The sequence below is a fragment of the Oncorhynchus nerka genome, linkage group LG5 (assembly GCF_034236695.1).
Source record: "Oncorhynchus nerka isolate Pitt River linkage group LG5, Oner_Uvic_2.0, whole genome shotgun sequence".
NCBI lineage: Eukaryota > Metazoa > Chordata > Actinopteri > Salmoniformes > Salmonidae > Oncorhynchus > Oncorhynchus nerka.
In genome coordinates, this window is record NC_088400.1 from 34005340 (window position 1) to 34032759 (window position 27420).

At 44.8% G+C, this 27420-nt stretch overlaps 1 protein-coding gene across 1 annotated transcript in view; it reads right to left on the reverse strand.

The window, feature by feature from the left end:
• The window catches only part of LOC115115811 (testican-1-like), a 476771-nt gene that overhangs the window by 68503 nt on the left and 380848 nt on the right, over positions 1 to 27420 (reverse strand). The window contains exons 5-6 of the mRNA XM_065018580.1: positions 13109 to 13229; positions 5271 to 5403 (exon numbers count right to left, since the gene is read on the reverse strand). Coding sequence (XP_064874652.1) covers positions 5271 to 5403; positions 13109 to 13229 — 254 coding nt within the window. The remainder of the gene's footprint in view (positions 1 to 5270; positions 5404 to 13108; positions 13230 to 27420) is intronic.

Sequence of the window (27420 nt, forward strand, 5' to 3'; positions counted from 1 at the left end):
GTGGGTCCTGTCAGTACAGTGGGTCCTGTCAGTACAGTGGGTCCTGTCAATACAGAGGGTAAACAGTACAGTGGGTCCTGTCAGTACAGTGGGTCCTGTCAGTACAGTGGGTCCTGTCAGAGCAGTGGGTCCTGTCAGTACAGTGGGTCCTGTCAGTGCAGTGGGTCCTGTCAGTACAGTGGGTCCTGTCAGAGCAGTGGGTCCTGTCAGTACAGTGGGTCCTGTCAGTGCAGTGGGTCCTGTCAGTACAGAGGGTAAACAGTACAGTGGGTCCTGTCAGTACAGTGGGTCCTGTCAGTACAGTGGGTCCTGTCAGTACAGTGGGTCTTGTCAGTACATTGGCTGTTATATTGTGGAGGGAATTCCATTAACACAACCGTGTGGAACTGAATCAATCAGACGTTCACGCGTCATATTGTTATAAACATACTTGGTTGAGTGGTATATAAGTCACACCTTCAAGTTAAATATATACACACTACCGTTCAAAAGTTTGGGGTCACTTACAAATGCTGATGCTCCAGATACTCAACTAGTCTAAAGGCCAGTTTTATTGCTTCTTTAATCAGTACAACAGGTTTCATCTGGGCTAGCATAATTGCAAAAGGGTTTTCTAATGATCAATTAGCTTTTTAAAAATGATAAACGTGGATTAATTACGTAACACAACGTGCCATTGGAACACAGGAGTGATGGTTGCTGATAATGGTACACCTATGTAGATATTCTATTAAAAATCAGCTGTTTCCAGTAACAATAGTCATTTACAACATTAACAATGTCTACACTGTATTTCTGATCAATTTTATGTTGTTTTAACGGACAAAAAAATGTGCTTTTCTTTCAAAAACAAGGACATTTCTAAGTGGCCCCAAACTTTTGAAAGGTAGTGTATCTATATAAAAACACCACGTTCACACGTACAATATTAATTTATTGCATTTATCCTCCGTCATAACACACATGTACAAATGCAACACACACACAACTACACACAACCACACACACTGACTCTCTCCACTCTCTTGCTGACACTTTCAATTTCACACATTCCAATTTAAATCCATCACTTTCTCCCTGACAGTTCTTAGATAGCAGCACTAATGTCGCTTAATCCAATTTGTTGACAAAGGTACGCCGCTCTCCCCTTCTATACATATTGAATTACCTGTCGAGAGGGAGGAAAGGAAACTGATGAAATATTCCCCAGCCAATTCAATTGACTGCTATTTCCAGGCTAGTGAAACACTGGTGGTGTCAGCACCAATAATCTCTGTCTGTGGATGGATTTGATATGTTTTTAATTATGTACAAATATAGGAAAGAAACTAGAGGCAAAAGTAGAGGGGCAAGTACAGAGAACAGAAGAGGGAGAAGGAAGGAAGGAAGGAAAGAAGGAAGGACGGAAGGAAGGAAGGAAGGAAGGAAGGAAGGAAGGAAGGAAGGAAGGAAGGAAGGAAGGAAGGAAGGAAGGAAGGAAGGAAGGAAGGAGAGACAGAGGAAGACTATAATGACAGGGAGAAACAGAGGAAGACTATAATGACAGGGAGAAACAGAGGAAGACTATAATGACAGGGAGTAACAGAGGAAGACTATAATGACAGGGAGAAACAGAGGAAGACTATAATGACAGGGAGAAACAGAGGAAGACTATAATGACAGGGAGAAACAGAGGAAGACTATAATGACAGGGAGAAACAGAGGAAGACTATAATGACAGGGAGAAACAGAGGAAGACTATAATGACAGGGAGAAACAGAGGAAGACTATAATGACAGGGAGAAACAGAGGAAGACTATAATGACAGGGAGAAACAGAGGAAGACTATAATGACAGGGAGAAACAGAGGAAGACTATAATGACAGGGAGAAACAGAGGAAGACTATAATGACAGGGAGAAACAGAGGAAGACTATAATGACAGGGAGAAACAGAGGAAGACTATAATGACTATAATGACAGGGAGTAACAGAGGAAGACTATAATGACAGGGAGAAACAGAGGAAGACTATAATGACAGGGAGTAACAGAGGAAGACTATAATGACAGGGAGAAACAGAGGAAGACTATAATGACAGGGAGTAACAGAGGAAGACTATAATGACAGGGAGAAACAGAGGAAGACTATAATGACAGGGAGAAACAGAGGAAGACTATAATGACAGGGAGAAACAGAGGAAGACTATAATGACAGGGAGAAACAGAGGAAGACTATAATGACAGGGAGAAACAGAGGAAGACTATAATGACAGGGAGAAACAGAGGAAGACTATAATGACAGGGAGAAACAGAGGAAGACTATAATGACAGGGAGAAACAGAGGAAGACTATAATGACAGGGAGAAACAGAGGAAGACTATAATGACAGGGAGAAACAGAGGAAGACTATAATGACAGGGAGAAACAGAGGAAGACTATAATGACAGGGAGAAACAGAGGAAGACTATAATGACAGGGAGAAACAGAGGAAGACTATAATGACAGGGAGTAACAGAGGAAGACTATAATGACAGGGAGAAACAGAGGAAGACTATAATGACAGGGAGTAACAGAGGAAGACTATAATGACAGGGAGAAACAGAGGAAGACTATAATGACAGGGAGTAACAGAGGAAGACTATAATGACAGGGAGAAACAGAGGAAGACTATAATGACAGGGAGAAACAGAGGAAGACTATAATGACAGGGAGAAACAGAGGAAGAGAAAAAGAGAGTCCATTATTGTTCCACAGTGAGTTGAGGGTTCAGCGGTTCAGACTGAAACACTACTCATTCTGAGAGTTTTGAGAGAAAGAGGGGGATGAGCAGAAAGAGAGAGATAGACACAGAGAGATAGAGAGCGAGAGAGACAGAGAGAGAGAGAGGCAGGTGAGCAGAGAGAGAGAGAGAGAGAGAGAGAGAGAGAGAGAGAGAGAGAGAGAGGAGAGTTTAGAAAGAGAGTTTGGAGAGAAGTGGAATGAGCCAGAAGAGAGGAGCAATGTAATGGGCTTTACTCTGCAGGCTACAGTCTCTCTAGAGATAAAAGCATCATTCTGATAATAGGATCTGGAGTGTGTGTGTGTTATGTGTGTGTGTGTGCGTGTGTATGTATGTGTATACACGTATGCATGTGAGAATCCAACATCGTTCCACACACTCTATAAGAGCACCACACTATAAGGACTGGATTCTTAGCCCAGGCGTAACCACTATATTGGTCTCAGTAAGGACGACATCACTCTACCAGCTGAGGCCACACATTTATCCAGACCAGTCAGAGGGAGCCAGAGGGAGCAGGGGAAGGAGAGAAGAGAGGAGAGCGGGACACCCCTGCCACCCATTTGCTCCTCTCCTCCTTCTCTCTCTGATGGAGAGTGACAGCCCAATCCCCCTCTCTACTTCTGGAGTGGACCAGGCGTGTGTGTGTGTGTGTGTGTGTGTGTGTGTGTGTGTGTGTGTGTGTGTGTGTGTGTGTGTGTGTGTGTGTGTGTGTGTGTGTGTGTGTGCGTGTGTTAACAACAGAATCCCCATGAGAAGAGCACAGATTGATCTCTGTGAAGCTATATGGCCGAGGCTCAAGTCATTCCTTCTTAGTGGAAACAAAGGCCAGATTAGATTGTGTGTGGGTGGGTGGGAATTTGCATGCCTGTATGTGTGTGTGTGTGTGTTTGTGGTTACAGCAGAGTGTTTAGCTATTAAAGTGTGACAGAGGGGGTGAGGTGGAATGGTAGGGGAGCGAGGGATGGATCATTGGGAGGGTGAAAGAAAGTGAAGGAGTGGATGGGTTAGGGAGGAGAAGAGAGGAGAAGAGAGGAAAAGAGAGGAGAAGAGAGGAAAAGAGAGGAGAAGAAAGGAGAAGAGGGGAGAAAAGAAGAGAGGAGAAGAGGGGAGAAGAGATGAGAAAAAAGGAGAAGAGGGGAGAAAAGAAGAGAGGAGAAGAGGGGAGAAGAGAGGAGAAGAGAGGAGAAGAAAGGAGAAGAGGGGAGAGGAAAAGAGAGGAGAAGAGAGGAGAAGAGGGGAGAGGAAAAGAGAGGTAGAAGAGAGGATAATAGTGGAGAAGAGAGAAGAGAGGAGAAGAGAGGATAATAGTGGAGAAGACAGAAGAGAGGAGAAGAGAGGATAATAGTGGAGAAGAGAGGAGAAGAGAGGATAATAGTGGAGAAGAGAGGACAAGAGAGGAGAAGAGAGGATAATAGTGGAGAAGAGAGGAAAAGAGAGGATAATAGTGGAGAAGAAAGGAGAAGAGAGGATAATAGTGGAGAAGAGAGGAGGAGGAGAAGAGAGGATAATAGTGGAGAAGACAGAAGAGAGGAGAAGAGAGGATAATAGTGGAGAAGAGAGGAAAAGAGAGGATAATAGTGGAGAAGAAAGGAGAAGAGAGGATAATAGTGGAGAAGAGAGGAGGAGGAGAAGAGAGGATAATAGTGGAGAAGAGAGGAAAAGAGAGGATAATAGTGGAGAAGAGAGGAAAAGAGAGGATAATAGTGGAGAAGAGAGGAGGAGGAGAAGAGAGGATAATAGTGGAGAAGAGAGGAAAAGAGAGGATAATAGTGGAGAAGAAAGGAGAAGAGAGGATAATAGTGGAGAAGAGAGGAGGAGGAGAAAAGAGGATAATAGTGGAGAAGAGAGGAGAAGAGGGAGAGGGCGTTTTTCTCCAGACGAAGGTCTGTGGACACAGTTCATCCTCTGCATCATCCATCATGGCTGCCATGCTCATTTACGGAACATTGCCATTCCAAAGCGTTCTCTTTGTGTATGTGTGTGTGCATGCATGCGGGCGTGTGACAAGGAGAGAAGGGGGTAGGGAGGCTGGCTGAAGAGATGGAGGGTGGTGAAGGGTGAATAGTTTTCTCCCATGCTTGGGTAATTCTGGCTGAGCTAACAATTGACCTTGCTGTCATTCATGTTATAACTTTAAAGATGCTGCAAAGATTGTCATTGTCAGACTGCTACATTCTACAAAGTATAAACATACCTCCCCTTCCGATCGTTGTGGGAGCATGAGCGAATCACTTGAGGTGTTGCAGTTAAGCACCGCCTTCGCCCAATCCTGATACTTCCAAATATCCAGTGACAAAAACCTGAAAACCGGAACTAATGCTGCTCGGAGCTTACGCATCCCATTCAGTCCTGGCCGATTCTCTCGGTCCACACTCAGAATCTTCCCACAGGAGATTAGTAGATGAATGACTATAAATGACCGTAAAACTACGAACAGCCAAACAAGAGGGATTACAAGAAAGAGAGAACGAGGGAGAGAGCAAGATGGGGTGGGGGGGTATGTCTCTCACCTTAGAGGAGTAGGTGTGTCCATCAGATCCACACACAGGGCTGGGGTGGATGACAGGGCATGGCCTACACTTCCCATGGGCCCCTGCTCCTGCCCAGTGCTTGTAGGCCAAGCTTCCTTTCCTCGGTTTCATACTGTGTGAGAGAGAAAGAGAGAGAGAGAGAGAGAGAGAGAGAGAGAGAGAGAGAGAGAGAGAGAGAGAGATAAACAGAGCGAGAGAGAGACAGTGAGTAACACACATGGATATAGCTCTATACTTACTCAAAAATAAGCTACCAGATATGATTGTTGAGTTAATCAAACTGTACAATTCTAATTGCATACAAATTGCATTCAAATTGCACAGTGTAGCAGTCAAATAGTCCCTGTGCCCGTGAACACTAAGGTAACCTGCCTAAATGACTACCGACCCGTAACACTTACATCTGTAGCCATGAAATGCTTTGAAAGGCTGGTCATGGCTCACATCAACACAATTATCCCAGAAACCCTAGACCCACTCCAATTTGCATACCGCACCAACAGATCCACAGATGACGTAATCTCTATTGCACTCCACACTGCCCTTTCCCACCTGGACAAAAGGAACATCTATGTGAGAATTCTATTCATTGACTACAGCTCAGCGTTCAACACCATAGTGCCCTTAAAAGCTCATCACTAAGCTAAGGACCCTGGGACTAAACACCTCCCTTTGCAACTGGATCCTGGACTCCCTGCGGGCCGCCCCCGGGTGGTAAGGGTAGGTAACCACACATCCGCCACGCTGATCCTCAACACGGGGGCCCCTCGGGAGTGAGTGCTCAGTCCCCTCCTGTACTCTCTCTTCACTCATGACTGCACAGCCAGGCACGACTCCAACACCATCATTAAGTTTGCTGATGACACAACGGTGGTAAGCCTGATCTCCGACAACAACGAGACAGCCTATAGGGAGGAGGTCAGAAACCTGGCCGTGTGATGCCAGGACAACAACCTCTCCCTCAACGTGATCAAGACAAAGGAGATTATTGTGGACTACAGGAAAAAGAGGACCGAGCACGCCCCCATTCCCATTAACGGGGCTGTAGTGGAGCAGATTGAGAGCTTCAAGTACTTGGTGTCCACATCAACAACAAACTAACATGGTCCAAGCACACCAAGACAGTCGTGAAGAGGGCACAACAAAACCTATTCCCCCTCATGCGACTGAAAAGATTTGACATGGGTCCTCAGATCCTCAAAAGGTTTTACAGCTGCACCATCAAGAGCATCCTGACGGGATGCGTCACTGCCTGGTATGGCAACTGCTTGGCCTCCGACCACAAGGCACTACAGAGGGTAGAGCGTACGGCCCAGTACATCACTGGGGCCAAGCTTCGTGCCATCCAGGACCTTTATACCAGGCGGTGTCAGAGGAAGGCCCTAAAATTCATCAAAGACTTCAGCCACCTTAGTCATAGACGGTTCTCTCTTCTACCACACGGCAAGCGGTACCGGAGCGCCAAGTCTAGGTCCAAGAGGCTTCTAAACAGTTTCTACCCCCAAGCCATAAGACTCCTGAACAGCTAATCAAATGGCTACCCAGACTATTTGCACCCTCCCCCCTACCCCATGCTGCTGCTACTCTCTGTTATTATCTATGCATAGCCACTTTGACAACCCTACCTGCATTTACATAGTTATCTCAAATACCTCGACACCGGTGCCCCGCACATTGACACATTGACTCTGCACCGGTACCCCCTGTATATAGCCTCCACATTGACTCTGTACCGTAATACCCTGTATATAGCCTCCACATTGACTCTGTACCGTAATACCCTGTATATAGCCTCCACATTGACTCTGTACCGTAATACCCTGTATATAGCCTCCACATTGACTCTGCACCGGTACCCCCTGTATATAGCCTCCACATTGACTCTGTACCGTAATACCCTGTATATAGCCTCCACATTGACTCTGTACCGTAATACCCTGTATATAGCCCCGCTATTGTTATTTACTGCTGCTCTTTAATTATTTGTTTTTCTTATCTCTTACTTTTTTAAAACTTTTTTTTCTTTCGTTATTTTCTTAAAACTGCATTGTTGGTTAAGGGCGTGTAAGTAAGCATTTCACTGTAAGGTCTAACACCTGATGTATACGGCACATGTGACAAACAACATTTGATTTGAGTTGGAATTGCAAGGAATTATATTGAGCCCAATAGAAGCTGGGTAACTTCCGTTGCTTTGTATGACACTTGCTTTACACTCCACTCTCTTCTTCAGCCATTCTGTAGATACAGAACCAACTCACCTCCAGGTTCCAAATGGTCCATAACAGTATTTAACAAGAACATGGCTGATCACTCCAATCGAATTGTCTTGGTGCCAAGATGACGCCCGAAGGCGACCGTTACTATTTCAAGTCTCAAACCGAGGTGAGGCACATCCATGACTCAGCCTCACTCCAGGTGAATAGATGCTGCTTGTCAGTGTAGACCAGAGTCATGGAGGCCTGGTCCGCCAGGGCCTTTTCTATAAGGAGGGTTAATTACATCGGATCAAATCCCCCAGCAATCTTCTCGTTAAGTGGTCTGCTCTGTCTGACGAAGCATCACCTTTTTGTCTACAAAAACACTGAGGTGTGAGATATAGAATACAAGCCTTCGCAGAAATCAATCTGACCACTGGGCTGTATGGGAAATGTCTATACACTGACTGAGAATGAACAGAGCTGGGTCTTCCACAGATTCTGTCACACATCTCTGGCTGTCAGACGGGTACATTCCCATTCAGGTTAGCGGCAGCGCAGTGCGGCAGGCAGACACCACCTTGATGTCTATAATTATCCATCTGTTGTGAAACAAACACTATAATAACAGATTAGACATGCCACTCGCTGCCAACACTCACTAGTGAATAAAAAAGCAATTATGTCTGATAATACGGTTGAATATGAAACGTTGATGAGACTGATTAGCATCTCCTTAAGATGTCCCCCTCTGCTCCTCCTCCCTCCTCTCCTCCTCGCAGCTGCTCCTGAAAGCCCAGGAGAGGGGAAATGTGTGTGTGTGTGTGTGTGTGTGTCAAATCAAAATCAAAATCAAATCAAATCAAATCAAATGTATTTGTCTCATACACATGGTTAGCAGATGTTAATGCGAGTGTAGCGAAATGCTTGTGCTTCTAGTTCCGACAATGCAGTAATAACCAACGAGTAATGTAAATAAGAATTCCAAAACTACTACCTTATACACACAAGTGTAAAGGGATAAAGAATATGTACATAAAGATATATGAATGAGTGATGGTACAGAGCGGCATAGGCAAGATGCAGTAGATGGTATCGAGTACAGTATATACATATGAGATGAGTATGTAAACAAAGTGGCATAGTTTAAAGTGGCTAGTGATACATGTATTACATAAAGATGCAGTAGATGATATAGAGTACAGTATATACGTATACATATGAGATTAATAATGTAGGGTATGTAAACATTATATTAAGTAGCATTGTTTAAAGTGGCTAGTGATATATTTTACATAAATTCCCATCAATTCCCATTATTAAAATGGCTGGAGTTGAGTCAGTGTGTTGGCAGCAGCCACTCAATGTTAGTGGTGGCTGTTTAACAGTCTGATGGCCTGTTTGCGGACGACACAACAGTGGTAGGCTTGATTACCAACATCGACGAGACGGCCTACAGGGAGGAGGTGAGGGCCCTCGGAGTGTGGTGTCAGGAAAATAACCTCACACTCAACGTCAACAAAACTAAGGAGATGATTGTGGACTTCAGGAAACAGCAGAGGGAACACCCCCCTATCCACATCGATGGGACAGTAGTGGAGAGGGTAGTAAGTTTTAAGTTCCTCGGTGTACACATCACTGACAAACTGAATTGGTCCACCCACACAGACAGCATCGTGAAGAAGGCGCAGCAGCGCCTCTTCAACCTCAGGAGGCTGAAGAAATTTGGCTTGTCACCAAAAGCACTCACCGGGGGCAAACTACCTGCCCTCCAGGACACCTACACCACCCAATGTCACAGGAAGGCCATAAAGATCGTCAAGGACAACAACCACCCGAGCCACTGCCTGTTCACCCCGCTATCATCCAGAAGGCGAGGTCAGTACAGGTGCATCAAAGCTGGGACCGAGAGACTGAAAAACAGCTTCTATCTCAAGGCCATCAGACTGTTAAACAGCCACCACTAACATTGAGTGGCTGCTGCCAACACACTGTCATTGACACTGACCCAACTCCAGCCACTTTAATAATGGGAATTGATGGGAAATGTTGTAAATATATCACTAGCCACTTTAAACAATGCTACCTTATATAATGTTACTTACCCTACATTATTCATCTCATATGCATACGTGTATACTGTACTCTACATCATCGACTGCATCCTTATGTAATACATGTATCACTAGCCACTTTAACTATGCCACTTTGTTTACTTTGTCTACATTCTCATCTCATATGTATATACTGTACTCGATACCATCTACTGTATGCTGCTCTGTACCATCACTCATTCATATATCTTTATGTACATATTCTTTATCCCCTTACACTTGTGTCTATAAGGTAGTAGTTTTGGAATTGTTAGCTAGATTACTTGTTGGTTATCACTGCATTGTCGGAACTAGAAGCACAAGCATTTCGCTACACTCGCATTAACATCTGCTAACCATGTGTATGTGACAAATAAAATGTGATTTGATTTGATTTGAAACCTAAGGTCATCTGTGTGTGTGTGTGTGCGTGCGTGTTCAAGTGTGTGCTTCCTCTAGTCAGGGTATCTATGCCTGGGTGGATAACACCTTACGCATGGCGAAGGAGGGAGGGATCACTGTCAGATAGCTGTGTGTCTATCACCCATTTGTATGGCCATGCTTGTGGTCTCTAGTGTGTTAAGTGTCGGGCTGTGATGGGATGGAGTGTGTCTGTGAGTGGGGTGCATTAGGCTAACAGACCACCCCTGGATACCCTGCTGTGAACCCGTCAGATATCATTCGGACTGACAGAGCACAGGGTTGGAGGGAGAGACCGAGCGAGAGAGAGACAGAGACAGACAGAACGGAATAACACACAGCATCCCACTCTCCTTCTTCCCCTCCCTCTATCTTTGTATCTCTCTGTCCATCTGTCTGTCTTCATTAGCCTTCCTGTTAAGTGCTCCAGGTGCATCTCCCCTCCTCAGGTTCAGCTGTGTGCTGTCAGACCCAGACATCACCTCTCCCTCTCTCCTGTGAGCGGTCACATTAGCCCCTAATGTCGTTTCACTTGACACATTTCACACACACACACACACACACACACACACACACACACACACACACACACACACACACACACACACACACACATACAGTTTTGAGAATGACACAAATATTAATTTTCACAAAGTCTGCTGCCTCAGTGCCTTTAGATATTTTTGTCAGATGTTACAATGGAATACTGAAGTATAATTACAAGCATTTCATAAGTGTCAAAGGCTTTTATTGACACTTACATGAAGTTGATGCAAAGAGTCAATATTTGCAGTGTTGACCCTTCTTTTTCAAGACCTCTGCAATCCGCCCTGGCATGCTGTCAATTAACTTCTGGGCCACATCCTGCCTGATGGCAGCCTATTATTGCATAATCAATGCTTGGAGTTTGTCAGATTTTGTGGGGTTTTGTTTGTCCACCCACAAGTTCTCAATGGGATTAAGGTCTGGGCAGTTTCCTGGCCATGGAACGAAAATATTATATATGTTTTGTTCCCCGAGCCACTTAGTTATCACTTTTGCCTTATGGCAATGTGCTCCATCATGCTGGAAAATGCATTGTTCGTCACCAAACTGTTCCTGGATGGTTGGGAGAAGTTGCTCTCTGAGGATGTGTAGGTACCATTCTTTATTCATGGCTGTATTCGTAGGCAAAATTGTGAGTGAGCCCACTCCCTTGGCTGAAAATCAACCCCACAGATGAATGGTCTCAGGATGCTTTACTGTTGGCATGACACAGGACTGATGGTAGCGCTCACCCTGCTTTTTTCCGGGTGCCCCAACAATCGGTAAGGGGATTCAGCAGAGAAAATGACTTTACCCCAGTCCTCAGCAGTCCTATCCCTGTACCTTTTGCAGAATATCAGTCTGTCCCTGATGTTTTTCCTGGAGAGAAGTGGCTTATTTGCTGCCCTTCTTGACACCACGCCATCCTCCAAAAGTATTCACCTCACTGTGCGTGCAGATGCACTCACAACTGCCTGCTGCCATTCCTGAGCAAGCTCTGTACTGGTGGTGTCCCGATCCCGCAGCTGAATGAATTTTAGGAGACGGTCCTGGCGCTTGCTGGACTTTCTTGGGCACCCTGAAGCCTTCTTCACAACAATTGAACTGCTCTCCTTGAAGTTCTTGATGATGCGATAAATGGTTGATTTAGGTGCATTCTTACTGGCAGCAATATCCTTGCCTGTGAAGCCCTTTTTGTGCAAAGCAATGGTGACGTCACGTGTTTCCTTGCAAGTAACCATGGATAACAAAGGAAGAACAATGATTCCAAGTACCACCCTCCTTTTGAAGCTTCCAGTCTGTTATTCGAACTCAATCAGCATGACAGAGTGATCTCCAGCCTTGTCCTCGTCAACACTCACACCTGTGTTAACAAGAGAATCACTGACATGATGTCAGCTGGTCCTTTTGTGCCAGGGCTTAAATGTATTGTTAATGTTTTGGGGGGATTCAGGTTCATTTTGCATGGCAAAGAGGGACATTGCAATTAATTGCAATTCATCTGATCACTCTTCATAACATTCTGGAGTATATGCAAATTGCCATCATACAAACTGAGGCAGCAGACTTTGTGAAAATTCATATTTGTGTCATTCTCAAAACTTTTGGCCCACGACTGTACACACACACACACACACACACACACACACACACACACACACACACACACACACACACACACACACACACACACACACACAGTGGAGATGAAGATTTGGTAAAGGGAACAGTACTCGTATAAGTCCCACCTGGTAGACATACTGTACATGAACCAGTGTCCATCCCATCATTTCACCTTATGACTTAAATGAGTTCCCAAATATCCCCCTGCAGGCGCCATGATAAAGCCCTCGATCAAGTGGGCTACTGAGCTAACCAGAGTACCAGACAGTGTGTGGCGGGTTCTGTTCCTGATATATTCTGTGTTGGTAACTGTTTCAGCAGAACGGTAGCCACAGTAGATGTGTTGGGAGCCCTCCAGTGATGTCTCACTGCATTGGCTCAGCCACGGCTCTGTTTGTGTTTGTATATCCACGGGGCGTCAGTAATTATGAGCAAGGAGCACTTATTCCCACTTAACGGCCATTGCATAATTTATATTTGTTTGTATTAAACTGAAGAGGAGAGCATCGAGGGCGGCCCACACCTCCCCTCTCCTCCCCCTCCTCTTCCTCCTCCTCCTCCTGCTGCTCTCTCTTCTCCTCCTCCTGCTCTCTCTCTCCTCCTCCTCCTCCTCTCCCTCCTTCTCCTCCTCCTCCTCCTTCTCTCCCTCCTCCTCCTCCTCCTTTCCCCACAGAGATCCTACATGTCATTCTATGCACTCCTCTCTTCCTCCCCCTCTTCCCCCTCCCCTTCCCTTCTTCTCTCTGTCAATCAAACTCCATCTCAGTGGGGTCTCTGGCCTTTGTCGATAAGAGCAGTAATGGACTTTAATGGACATAGAGAAAGGCTATTGCCACGTGGGTGATGGCTAATACCAGGCAGGGGCTGCTGTAAGTAACTCAATTCTATACATTATCAAGGCCATAACGACGCTAACGAAAGAAAGACAATCGAGTTGTAACTCTTGTTTTTCTCTTACCTGTGTGTAGGCTGCTTGTGGTTGGTGTTGGTGCAGATGGCTGTCTGGTAGTCGTGGCTGACACACACCCTGTGAGGAGGGCAGCGCACCTTCACACATGGATGTTTAGTGGCGTCCAGAGCTACCGGGAGAGAGAAGGGACAAAATTAATCACTAAATAACAGGGCGACACCCACGTCAATTCAACGTCTATTCCACATTGGTTCAACGCCATTTCATTGGAATGATGTGGAAACAATGTTCAAATCAAATCAAATCCAAGTTTTATTTGTCACATACACATGGTTAGCAGATGTTAATGCAAGTGTAGCGAAATGCTTGTGCTTCTAGTTCCGACGATGCAGTAATAACCAACAAGTAATCTAGCTAACAATTCCAAAACTACTACCTTATAGACACAAGTGTAAGGGGATAAAGAATATGTACATAAAGATATATGAGTGAGTGATGGTACAGAGCGGCATAGGCAAGATACAGTAGATGGTATTGAGTGCAGTATATACATATGAGATGAGTATGTAAACAAAGTGGCATAGTTAAAGTGGCTAGTGATACATTTATTACATAAAGATGCAGTTGATTCAACCAGTGTGTGGGCAGTTACAACCTACCATTAACAGTGGTACAAATACACATTCTAACAAGACCAGTAAGATCAGAATGTACTCCCGTAATCAGACAGCAGAGAATATGGATTGAAAGGAACAGACTCTACTCAATACTAGGAGATACCTTTCATTCATTCAGACACAGAGATACAGCAAAATAATGACACGAAAACCCCTGAGTGTAAACTCACCCTCACAACCTAACAACGCAGTGCTTGGACAAATGGCTGTCCTCGCCATGAGCATTTCTGTCAATGCCAGTGACCATAAAACAGAGGAGCGAGGAGAGAAGGAGTGAGGAGGTGAAAAAAGAGAAGAGAAAGTGTGTGCGTGTGTGTGTGTGTGTGTGTGTGTGTGTGTGTGTGTGTGTGTGTGTGTGTGTGTGTGTGTGTGTGTGTGTGAGTGTGAGCGCGTGCATGTGGCTTATAAAAGTTATAAGACCCCCAAGCGCTCCAGGATCTAAACCATATGATAGTTGTAATCCATTCCAACATTCAGAAATCCCATATTGCATTTAGAGGAGTAAGAATCATAGGGAAAGAGTTGGAGATTTTAACGTAGGTAGAGTTTCTGTAGTGTGACCCTTCTGGGCCTGCCTCATCAGAACTCCGGGCAAGCAAGTCATATAGCCCTGTCTGCGCTCACATCCATCTCCACGGCAACATTGTCGCCATAGCTGCGAGACACAGGTGGCTGGCGTCCAAGGTGACGAAGATCAAAGACACACATTGGCTCTGAGCGTTCCGAGCGTTTTGTCATTTCACGCTACGCTTACGACACATATCCACCCACCGGGGACAGAGAGAGAGGAATAAAGAAAATGGGAGAGGGAGAGGAAGAAAGAGAGAGAGAGCTATGAAACGGGGAAATAGGGAGGACTGTGGGTGTGGGGTGGGGGGGGGGGGGGGCTTACTCAGCTATTCTCCGGAGAGGAGAGGAGAGGAGAGGAGAGGAGAGGAGAGAGAGGAGAGGAGAGGAGAGTAACAGAATTGAAAAAGAAACCCACCAAGAACAAAACAACAGCAAACTGTTGTGACTACAACCTCATCAAAGAAGGATGGTGTGGAGAAGCTCATCCTCACTCCCAGGAATAACAACCTAACAACCTAAAAACAACTTCAAAGCCAAAAGGCCTCTGTACAGCTGAACCCCTTAGATAACTCATTAGAGTACCTCTGATAACAAGACAAGCTAGTGGCCAGGCCTCAATTATCTCACTAATGGGTTGTGTTTGAGCTACGTCTGCCGTGTGATGTCAACACGAGCACTCCCTGACCCACAACACATGCTACACCGGTGGTTGAATGCTGGTTTAGTCCCGAAACACACCACCGTTATGCAGATATAAATATGATATTATCTGTTTGCATCTCAAATCTACACAAGTGATACACTCAAAGTTAAAGGAGGCATGTTTTTGAAGAGGATTAAGGGAATACTTGAGATAACGGGAGATATGTTTTTCTGTTGGTTATTAAGTAGTTTGTCATGTCTATGACTCTCTACTGTGCATTTAAATACATATATCACAGGCCACATATACCTGTCAAGGAATGTTCTCTCTCTCTCTTATCTCTATCTCCATCCCCCTCTCTCTTTCTCTTTGTCTATTTCTCTCTCTCTCTTATCTCTATCTCCATCCCCCACTCTCTTTCTCTTGTCTATTTCTCTCGCTCGCTTTCTGAAATTGAGAGAGACGGCATGGCAATCATTTTCCTGATATTTGTCAGTTTTGTAGCGTTGGGTGGAGTTTTACATCTTATTTAAAAAATAAAAAGGTGGCCTTGGCTCTCTCACTCTGCTTCCGAGCAGGAAGAAACCCATCTGACTTCAATCCCCGCGGAAAATTATTTTCTTCCCGTGAGGGAAATGAGAGATGAGAGGAGGATGAGAAGTGGGAGGAGGAGAGAGATGAGAGAGGGACCAGTGGGTGAGAGGACGGTGAGGGGAGGGTGACGGGGGAGAGAGGGGATGTGGGAAGATAAAGAGATGTGGGGTGACAGGAGGAGAGAGAGATGAGAGGGGGAGAGAAGGGGTGACAACGGTTAACAGAGATGTTGAGGACAAACACAACCCATTGTTATGACGTTGCCCTCTTTGGGTACAGCGAGCACCATCCCCCTCTCTCTGCTCCTACAACCAGGCTGCTGTGGTCAGAGAGGTCGTAAATTCCTAGGGAAGACCCTGCCTCATGGCCACACAGTATAGAGACAAAGTGAAGTTTCATAGAGAACAAAGGAATTCCTTCCACCTCACAGAACTTGAGGTCCGAACAACATTCTGATGTACTGGCCTGTTTCCTGGTAGCGCCTCCATGCTCTGGACACTACGCTGACAGACACAGCAAACCTTCTTGTCACAGCTCGCATTGATGTTCCATCCTGGATGAGCTGCACTACCTGAGCCACTTGTGTGGGTTGTAGACTCCGTCTCATGCTACCACTAGAGTGAAAGCACCGCCAGCATTCAAAAGTGACCAAAACATCAGCAAGGAAGCATAGGAACTGAGAAGTGGTCTGGTCACACCACCTGCAGAACCACTCCTTTATTGGGGGTGTCTTGCTAAATGCCTATAATTTCCACCTGTTGTCTATTCCATTTACACAACAGCATGTGAATTTATTGTCAATCAGTTGCTTCCTAAGTGGACAGTTTGATTTCACAGAAGTGTGATTGACTTGGAGTTACATTGTGTTGTTTAAGTGTTCCCTTTATTTTTTTGAGCAGTATATATATATTGATTGCAATCGTTCCCGAATGAGTGAACGTTCATGCAAAGGATTAGCATTTCTATTGTTATAATTATCAACTGTGCGTTGTCTTCTCAGTCGACCCCCACTTCCCTTTTGTACCACAAGCCGCCATTCCGGTTCAGCCCACTTCGGGCACATTCCCCGATCATTTCTTGTTACCATTTTTACTTTGTTTGTTTGTTTATGCATTTATGTGAATTACTTAGTTAGTAAATAAATGATTTAAGACAATTGATGTATGGATGACTCATAGTGAAGACTGGGTTCGTGCAAATAACCAACAATTTGCGACGTTTAGAATGAGACTAACGTGAGGTAAAGTAAATAATTCATTAATTCGAAGACTAATTGATCCGATATAAAATATCTGAAAAGTTATATTAGGAAATGATAACTTTGTAATCGAAATATTTTCCTTGGTGCCCCGACTTCCTAGTTAATTACAGTCACATGATTAATCAGTTTAATCGCGTAATAGTAATTACCGAGAATCTTTGATAAAAACTAAAAGTCTTAATTTAATGATAGTAAAGACACGACACCAAAAAATACTCCGATAGAAACTAAGAGACAGCAACAGCGTGTGGTGGGAAGGAAACTGAGGTGCATTTCTCAATTCCAAACTTTCCTTTGAATACCATCCCAGCTAACAGATTTGGCTCCTTGGAAGTTGTGGGAACGTAAGGTTTCCCATTGGTTCTGGGAACTAAGCCATACATTTCTGGCCTGGTAAAACGGAAGTGAGATGGAATTGAAAATGTACATTTTTAGGTTGCAAGGTTATGAGAAAGTTTTCCTTGTAGGTTTTATTAACCTGCTAGCTTATTTTTGGTTAACTTGTTTTCACTCCAAGCACAGATAGGACAAATGGAAATTCATTTCCTTAGGCGTTAATCATGCAAACACATGCATGTTTTATTGTGAAACGGCAACAGTGAGACTTGAACGTATAATCTTCTATTCTCTTTCCATGGACCTGTGCCACCAGGATGGAGCTAGCATGCCATGTTCTTTTATACATACAAAGCTGTTCTTTTTAGTCTATTCAAACAGATCCAATTTCAAAGGAAAGCACTCATCAGGTGTGGCCAATTAGAGGGGGAGAGAGAGAGAGAGAGAGAGAGAGAGGGAGAGAGAGAGAGAGAGAGAGAGAGAGAGGAGAGAGAGAGAGAGAGAGAGAGAGAGAGAGAGAGAGAGAGAGAGAGAGAGGGAGAGAGAGAGGCCGAGCCTTTATCTTTCTATTCCCAGACCTGGGTGAGCAGCCTTGCTGTTCAAGTCTGTTTAATCAACCAGTCAATTCTAATTCAGGAGCACCACATCCTACCCACTATCTCTGCTCTTTCACTCTCTCCCTCTCCTCTTTCACTCTCCCTCTCTCCTTCTCTCTCGCCTCTTTCACTATCCCTCTCTCCTTCTCTCTCTACTCATTCACTCTCCCTCTCTCCTTCTTCCTCTCCTCTTTCACTCTCCCTCTCTCCTTCTCCCTCTCCTCTTTCACTCTCCCTCTCTCCTTCTCTCTCTACTCATTCACTCTCCCTCTCTCCTTCTCTCTCTACTCATTCACTCTCCCTCTCTCCTTCTCTCTCTCCTCTTTCACTCTCCCTCTCTCCTTCTCTCTCTCCTCTTTCACTATCCCTCTCTCCTCTTTCACTCTCCCTCTCTCCTCTTTCACTATCCCTCTCTCCTCTTTCACTGTTCCTCTCTCCTTCTCTCTCTCCTCTTTCACTATCCCTCTCTCCTCTTTCACTATCTCTCTTTCACTGTTCCTCTCTCCTTCTCTCTCTCCTCTTTCACTATCCCTCTCTCCTCTTTCACTATCCCTCTCTCCTCTTTCACTGTTCCTCTCTCCTTCTCTCTCTCCTCTTTCATTATCCCTCTCTCCTCTTTCACTATCCCTCTCTCCTCTTTCACTGTTCCTCTCTCCTTCTCTCTCTCCTCTTTCACTATCCCTCTCTCCTCTTTCACTATCCCTCTCTCCTCTTTCACTGTTCCTCTCTCCTTCTCTCTCTCCTCTTTCATTATCCCTCTCTCCTCTTTCACTGTTCCTCTCTCCTTCCCTCTCCCCTCTTTCACTATTCCTCTCTCCTTCTCTCTCTCCTCTTGCTATCCCTCTCTCCTCTTTCACTGTTCCTCTCTCCTTCTCTCTCTCCTCTTTCACTATCCCTCTCTCCTTCTCTCTCTCCTCTTTCACTATTCCTCTCTCCTTCTCTCTCTCCTCTTTCACCCTCCCTCTCTCCTCTTTCACTATCCCTCTCTCCTTCTCTCTCTCCTCTTTCACTATCCCTCTCTCCTCTTTCACTGTTCCTCTTTCCTTCTCTCTCTCCTCTTTCACTATCCCTCTCTCCTCTTTCACTATCCCTCTCTCCTCTTTCACTGTTCCTCTCTCCTTCTCTCTCCTTCTCTCTCCCCTCTTTCAAAATTCCTCTCTCCTCTTTCACTATCCCTCTCTCCTCTTTCACTGTTCCTCTCCTCTTCTCTCTCTCCTCTTTCACTATCTCTCTCTCCTCTTTCACTATCCCTCTCTCCTCTTTCACTGTTCCTCTCTCCTCTTTCACTGTTCCTCTCTCCTCTTTCACTCTCCCTCTCTCATTGTCTCTCTCCTCTTTTACTACCCCTCTCTCCTTTTCTCTCTCCTCTTTCACTATCCCTCTCTCCTTCTCTCTCCTCTTTCACTATCCCTCTCTCCTCTTTCACTATTCCTCTCTCCTTCTCTCTCTCCTCTTTCACTCTCCCTCTCTCCTCCTTCACTCTCCCTCTCTCCTTGTCTCTCTCCTCTTTCACTATCCCTCTCTCCTTCTCTCTCTCCTCTTTCACTATCTCTCTCCTTTCACTCTCCCTCTCTCCTTGTCTCTCTCCTCTTTCACTCTCCCTCTCTCCTTCAATCTCTCATTCCTTTTCCTTTCTCTCTCCCAGTATCTATATATAATAATCCCTCACAATCCCCCTCTCACTCCTATATCACAATCCCCTCTCTCACTGCTGTATCACAATCCCCCTCTCACTCCTATATCACATTCCTCTCTCTCTCTCACTCCTATATCACAATCCCCCCTCTCTCACTCCTATATCACAAACCCCCTCTCTCACTCCTATATCACAATCCCCCTCTCTCACTCCTACATCACAATCCACCCTCTCTCACTCCATTATCACAATTGCCCCTCTCTCACTCCTATATCACAATATCTCTGTCTCACTCTCACCGTATTATCGCCACACCGGCGGTCACGAGTCTTGAAGGTAGTCAAATTCCAAGTGACCATTTAGTCACAGTAGTTAGGCTTCTCCAAACTCTGATGCTGCTGATGGTCATTAGCAGCCTACCAAACTCACTAACTGCCTGGTACTCAACATTCTATTGTCCCTCTAATCACTCTGACATCAATGCAAATGTAATCGAAAATCTAATCAAACACTTCATGAGCTCATGTTGATCAACTTTTCTATAGGCTATGCAATTGCGTGATAAAAAAAGAGTGATGGCCTCTATTAAAAAGAGGAGGCTCTCATCAGCTTTCTGTAGGCTTTTTACAAGGGGTGTAGAGCCTAACTGGCATACATAAGCAGCGAGTGAGTTTCAAGTTTGGAGAAGATCCTTTTCACCATAAAAATGCACCTTCATAATAAAAGCATTTCATGCATAATTGCATTTGCGGTCACTTTTGTAAATGGTGTTTTCCACTAATGGACATTCACGCTTATAGCCTACTGCCGTGTGTGCATTGCTGCACTTATAATGTGAAGAAATAGCCTAATAGTTTATCAACATTGTAAAGCTATACATTCTGATCTGTTGCGTCAGCCAAATTGCGTAAAAACGTTTTTTTGATGCTAGTGGTTGTATTCATTTGAGATCTATTGTCACGACTTCTACCGAAGTCGAAGCCTCTCCTTGTTTGGGCGGTGCTCGGCGGTCCACGTCACTGGTCTTCTAGCCATCATTGATCCATTTTTCATTTTCCATTGGTTTTGTCTTGTCTTCCTACACACCTGGTTTCAATCCCTTTCATTACCTGTTGTGTATTTAACCCTCTGTTTCCCCTCATGTCTTTGTCAGAGATTGTTTGTTATTCAGTGTTGTGTTGGTTTTTGTATTGGTCTGCGACGGGTCCTCGTACCCACTTTATTTATTGTTACATTTAGTGTTTGGAGTATGTTTTGTTTATTTGTTATTAAATACTCCATTACACTCAGTTTGTTTCTCCTGCGCCTGACTTCCCTGCCACCTATACACAGGACACTGACATCTATCGCATCCCACAACTGTCCCAGATTATGTTTGGAATATTTATTTCTCGCACAAAATAAAATAGGCAAACTTTTGTACTATGGAGGATAGTAGATTGACATAGGCTAGTGCTTTTGCTGTTCGTTAGGCTTACTCATCTTGTTGGTCGACGAAAAGTAAATGTGGACTGTTCTTCCAAAAATCTTCAATATGCACCTCTGAATTGGATAAGGACGCACGTAGTTGCGACCCTGAATGTGTCTGTCTTCCCTTGTAGCCTGTGAGAAATTTGCATCCTGTAGCACAAACTCTAAAAAGTTCTGGGACATTGTAAAGTCCTGTAAGAGCACCTCCTCCCAGCTGCCCACTGCACTGAGGCTAGGAAACACAGTCACCCCCGATAAATCGACAATAATTGAGAATTTCAATAAGCATTTTTCTATGGCTGGCCATGCTTTCCACCTGGCTACCCCTACCCCGGGCCAACAGCCCTGCACCCCCCACAGCAACTTTCCCAAGCCTCCCCCATTTATCCTTCACACAAATCCAGATGTTCTGAAAGAGCTGCAAAACCTGGATCCCTACAAAGTCAGCCGGTCTAGACAATCTGGACCCTCTCTTTCTAAAAATGATTCTCTGAAATTGTTGCAACCCCTATTACTAGCCTGTTCAACCTCTCTTTCGTATCATCTGAGATCACCAAAGATTGGAAAGCTGGTCATCCCCCTCCCCCGCTCATCCCCCTCTTCAAAAGTGGAGACACTCTAGATCCAAACTGCTACAGACCTATATCTCTCCTACCCTGCCTTTCTAAGGTCGAAAGCCAAGTTAACAAACAGATCACCGACCAATTTGAATCCCACCGTACCTTCTCCGCTATGCAATCTGGTTTCCGAGCTGGTCATGGGTGCACCTCAGCCACACTCAAGGTCCTAAACAATATCATAACCGCCTTCGATAAGAGAAAATACTGTGCAGCTGTATTCATCGACCTGGCCAAGGCTTTCGACTCTGTCAATCACCACATTCTTATCGGCAGACTCAACAGCCTTGGTTTCTCAAATGACTGCCTCGCCTGTTTCACCAACTACTTCTCAGACGGAGTTCAGTGTTTCAAATGGGAGGGCCTGTTGTCCAGACCTCTGGCAGTCTCTATGGGATTTCCACAGGGTTCAATCCTCGGGCCAACTCTCTTCTCTGTATACATCAATGATGTCACTCTTGCTGCTGGTGATTCTCTGATCCACCTTTACGCAAACGACACCATTCTGTATACTTTTGGCCCTTCTTTGGACACTGTGTTAACTAACCTCCAGACGAGCTTCAATTACATACATCTCTCCTTCCATGGCCTCCAACTGCTCTTAAATGCAAGTAAAACAAAATGCATGTTCTTCAACATATCGCTGAACACACATGCCCGCCCGTCCAGCATCACTACTCTGGACGGTTCTGACTTAGAATGTGTGGACAACTACAAATACCTAGGTGTCTGGCTAGACTGTAAACTCTTCTTCCAGACTCATATTAAATATCTCCAATCCAAAATTAAATCTAGAATCACCTTCCTATTTCGCAACAAAGCATCCCTTACTCACGCCGCCAAACATATCCTCGTAAAACTGACTATCGTACCGATCCTCGACTTCGGCGATGTCATTTACAAAATAGCTTCCAACACTCTACTTAGCAAACTGGATGCAGTCTATCCCAGTGCCATCTGTTTTGTCACCAAAGCCTCATATACCACCCACCACTGCGACCTGTATGCTCTAATCGGCTGGCCCTCGCTACATATTCGTCGCCAGACCCACTGGCTCCAGGTCATCTATAAGTCTTTGCTAGGTAAATCTCCGCCTTATCTCAGCTCACTGGTCACGATAATAACACCCACCTGTAGCACGCGTTCCAGCAGGTATATTTCACTGGTCTCCCCTAAAGCCAACAGCTCCTTTGGCCGCCTTTCCTTCCAGTTCTCTGCTGTCAATGACTGGAATGAATTGCAAAAATCGCTGGAGCTGGAGACTTATATTTCCCTCACTAACTTCAAACATCAGCTATCCGAGCAGCTAATCTATTGCTGCAGCTGTACATAGTCCATCTGTAAATAGCCCATCCAATCTACCTACCTCATCCCCATATTGTTTTTATTTACTTTTCTGCTCTTTTGCACACCAGTATTTCTACTCGCACAACATCATCTGCACATCTATCACTCCAGTGTTAATTAGCTTAATTATAATTACTTGCTACTATAGCCTATTTATTGCCTTACCTCCTCACGCCATTTGCACACACTGTAAATAGACTTTCTTTTTTTCCTATTGTTATTGACTGTACTCTTGTTTATTCCATGTGTAACTCTGTGTTGTTGTTTGTCGCGCTGCTTTGCTTTAACTTGACCAGGTCGCAGTTGTAAATGAGAACTTGTTCTCAACTGGCCTACCTGGTTAAATAAAGGTGAAATAAAAAATAATAAAAATGCTGCCAAACATACCCTAGTAAAACTGACTATCCTAACAATCCTTGACTTCGGCGATGTCATTTACAAAATAACCTCCAAAACTCTACTCAGCAAACTGGATGTAGCCTATCACAGTGCCATCCATTTTGTCACCAAAGCCCCATTTACTACCCACCACTGCGACCTGTATGCTCTCGTTGGCTGGCCCTCGTTTCATATTCGTCGCCAAACCCACTGGCTCCAGGTCATCTATAAGTCTTTGCTAGGTAAAGCCCTGCCTTATCTCAGCTCACTGGTCACTATAGCAGCACCCACCTGTTGCACGCGCTCCAGCAGATATATTTCACTGGTCACCCCCAAAGCCAATTCCTCCTTCAGCCGCCATTCCCTCCAGTTCTCTGCTGCCAATGACTGGAACGAACTGCAAAAATCACTGAAGCTGGAGACTCATATCTCCCTCACTACTTTTAAGCACCAGATGTCAGAGCAGCTCACAGATCACTGCACCTGTACATAGCCTGTCTGTAAACAGCCCATCCAACTACCTCATCCCCATACTGGTATTTATTTAGCTCCTTTGCACCCCAGTATCTCTACTTGCACACTCATCTTCTGCACATCTACCACTCCAGTGTTTAATTGCTATTTTGTAATTATTTCACCACTATGGCCTATTTATTGTCTTACCCCCCTTATCCTACCTCATTTGCACACACTGTATATAGACTTTCTTTATTGTATTATTGCCTGTATGTTTGTTTATTCTATGTGTAACTCTGTGTTGTTGTTAGTGTCGCACTGCTTTGCTTTATTTTGGCCAGGTCTCAGTTGTAAATGAGAATTTATTTTCAACTAGCCTACCTAAATAATGGTGAAATATATATATATATATATATTTTAAATGAACTAGTGTAGCCCACAGATATTTTGCATAGCCAGATCGGGACCTAACATAAGGACTATTCAGAGTAGGCTATTCTGTTCTTCTGAAATAGACTACATTTTCTTCATATCATGTTTCTTTAGACCTGTCTAAAATAAATCATGGGTTTATTGTGAAGGTGTAGGCTATATTACATGGGTTTATTAGACTTTTTAAAATGTAGATGTTCTGAAGGTCTGCATCAGTGGCATGTAGGCTATGTGTGGAAGCCAGGAGATGCTAAATGTGTTTATGTTTATTGACGGTCAATTACCGTGAAAATGATAGTTATTTTCTTGTCAATCACTGGCTGATGAAATTTCATAACCACCACAGCTCTAGTTTCCTTCTCAAATGATTTTGCTTACTCAGTTAACCCACACTCTATCCTCATCTCTCCTCTCTCATCTCTTTATCTTCTCTCTCTCCTCTCTATATATTCTCTGTCCTCATCTCTCTTCTCTGTATCTTCTCTCTCTCTTCTCTCCCTCCTCTTCTCTCTTCCCCCTTTCTGTGTTCCCTACAAACATAACATTTAATTGTTCATAACCCTGACACAATCTCTCTCAATTCATTTCAAAAGGCTTTATTGGCATGGGAAACATGTTTATATTGCCAAAGCAAGTGAAATAAACAATAGAAAATTAACAGTAAACAGTAAACATTACACACAACATTTAAAATGTTATATTATTGGCTATGTACAGTGTTGTAATAATGTGCAAATAGTAGAAGTATGAAAGGGAAAATATATAAGCAGATAAACACAGGTTGTATTTATAATGGTATTTGTGCTACATTCGTTGCCCTTTTCTTGTGGCAACAGGTCACAAATCTTACTGCTGTGATTGCAAATGGTAGTATCACACCGAATAACCTCAGCAAAAAAAGAAACGTCCCTTTTTCAGGACCCTGTCTTTCAAAGATAATTCGTAAAAATCCAAATAACTTCACAGATCTTCATTGTAAAGGGTTTAAACACGGTTTCCCATGCTTGTTCAATGAACCATAAACAATTAATGAACATGCACCTGTGGAACAGTCGTTAAGACACTAACAGCTTACAGACGGTAGGCAATTAAGGTGACAGTTATGAAAATTTAGGACATTAAAGAGGCCTTTCTACTGACTCTAAAAACACCAAAAGAAAGATGCCCAGGGTCCCTGCTCATCTGCGTCAACGTGCCTTAGGCATGCTGCAAGGAGGCATGAGGACTGCAGTCGTGACCAGGGCAATAAATTGCAATGTTCGTACTGTGAGATGCCTAAGACAGCGCTACAGGGAGACTGGACGGACAGCTAATCGTCCTCGCAGTGGCAGACCACGTGTAACAACACCTGCACAGGATCGGTACATCCGAACATCACAAGGGACAGGTACAGGATGGCAACAACAACTGCCCGAGTTACACCAGGAACACACATCCCTCGATCAGTGTTCAGACTGTCCTCAATAGGCTGAGAGAGGCTGGACTGAGGGCTTGTAGGCCTGTTGTAAGGTAGGTCCTCACCAGACATCACCGGCAACAATATCGCCTATGGCCACAAACCCACCGTCGCTGGACCAGACAGGACTGGCAAAAAGTGCTCTTCACTGATGAGTCACGGTTTTGTCTCACCAGGGGTGATGGTCGGATTCGCGTTTATCGTTGAAGGAATGAGCGTTACACCGAGGCCTGTACTCTGGAGTAGGATCGATTTGGAGGTGGAGGGTCCGTCATGGTCTGGGGCGGTGTGTCACAGCATCATCGGACTGAGCTTGTTGTCATTGCAGGCTATCTGAACGCTGTGCATTACAGGGAAGACATCCTCCTCACTCATGTGGTACCCTTCCTGCAGGCTCATCCTGTCATGACCCTCCAGCATGACAATACCCCCAGTCATACTGCTTGATCAGTGCGTGATGTCCTGCAAGACAAGAATGTCAGTGTTCTGCCATGGCCAGGGAAGAGTCCGGATTTCAATCCCATTGAGCACGTCTGGGACCTGTTGGATCGGAGGGTGAGGGCTAGGGCCATTCCCCCCAGAAATGTTCGGGAACTTGCAGCTGCCTTGGTGGAAGAGTTGGGTAACATCTCACAGCAAGAACTGGCACATTTGGTGCAGTGCACGAGGAGGAGATGCACTGCAGTACTTAATGCAGCTGGTGGCCACACCAGATACTGACTGTTACTGTTTACATTTTGATCCCCCCCTTTGTTCAGGGACACATTATTCAATTTCTGTTAGTCACATGTCTGTGGAACTTGTTAAATGTATGTCTCAGTTGTTGAATCTTGTTATGTTCATACAAATATTTACACATGTTAAGTTTGATGAAAATAAACGCAGTTGACAGTGAGAGGACGTTTCTTTTTTTGCAGAGTTTAGAAATGCGAGTTTATCAAGATTGGTTTTGTTTTTAAATTATTTGTGGGTCTGTGTAATCTGAGTGAAATATGTATCTATGATATGGTCGTACAGTTGATTAGGAAGTGCAGCTCAGTTTCCACCTCATTTTGTGGGCAGTGTGCACATAGCCTGTCTTCTCTTGAGAGTCAGGTCTGCCAATGGTGGCCTCTCTCAATAGTAAGGCTATGCTCACTGAATCTGTTTGCTGTACATGTATTTCCAATTTCTTTGGTGAAGTCTGGGTTCCTGCTCTTTAGTCCAAAGGCAGAGGACCTCAGACCTTGTACATTCCAGGATGAGATAGTAAAAGCTTTGTGTTCCATAGTGTCCAGTGTTGTTATTTGTGTGGTTTAGGCTTAGATGTGAGCATTAGGTGTGAGCAGAGCCTGCTGAGCATCTGGTACATCCCTCTGGGGTTGAAGGATGGGGCTTTGGTGGATGTAATCGTGGGGGTTGGGCCTGTTGCTCTGTTCACAGCCTGTGCATATGTGTGGGTGTCATGTTGAGGTCCTTGCTGCAGGGGTGCAGGAAATGGGGGGGGCAAAAGGAGAATAAGACTGAGCTGGGAGCGGGTGGGGGTGGGGGCTATATAAGGTGTGGCTAGGGTTTGTTTGGGGAGGGGTCGACTGGTTGGGGTTGGTGGTGCTGTGGTCTGGGTGTAGGTCCTCTTGTTGTGGACCCTCTTGGTGCAGGTTCTCCGGGTATGTCACTGGTCTGGGCTGGGTGTCCTTCTCAGATGCTCCTGTGTGAGGTGCTGGGGTTGCGGTTGAGGGTGATTTCCTTCAGGGTCCTGGTAAAGGTAGGAACTGCTGCCTTGTGGACCAAGTCCAGGGTGGGAGTGGTGGGACTGGTAAATGTATTGTTGGGCTCAGTGGCTTCACACCTCTCACTTCACACTTCAGTGCTAATTAATGTTGCAACCGGGTCTGTTCTTTCGTAACAAGCT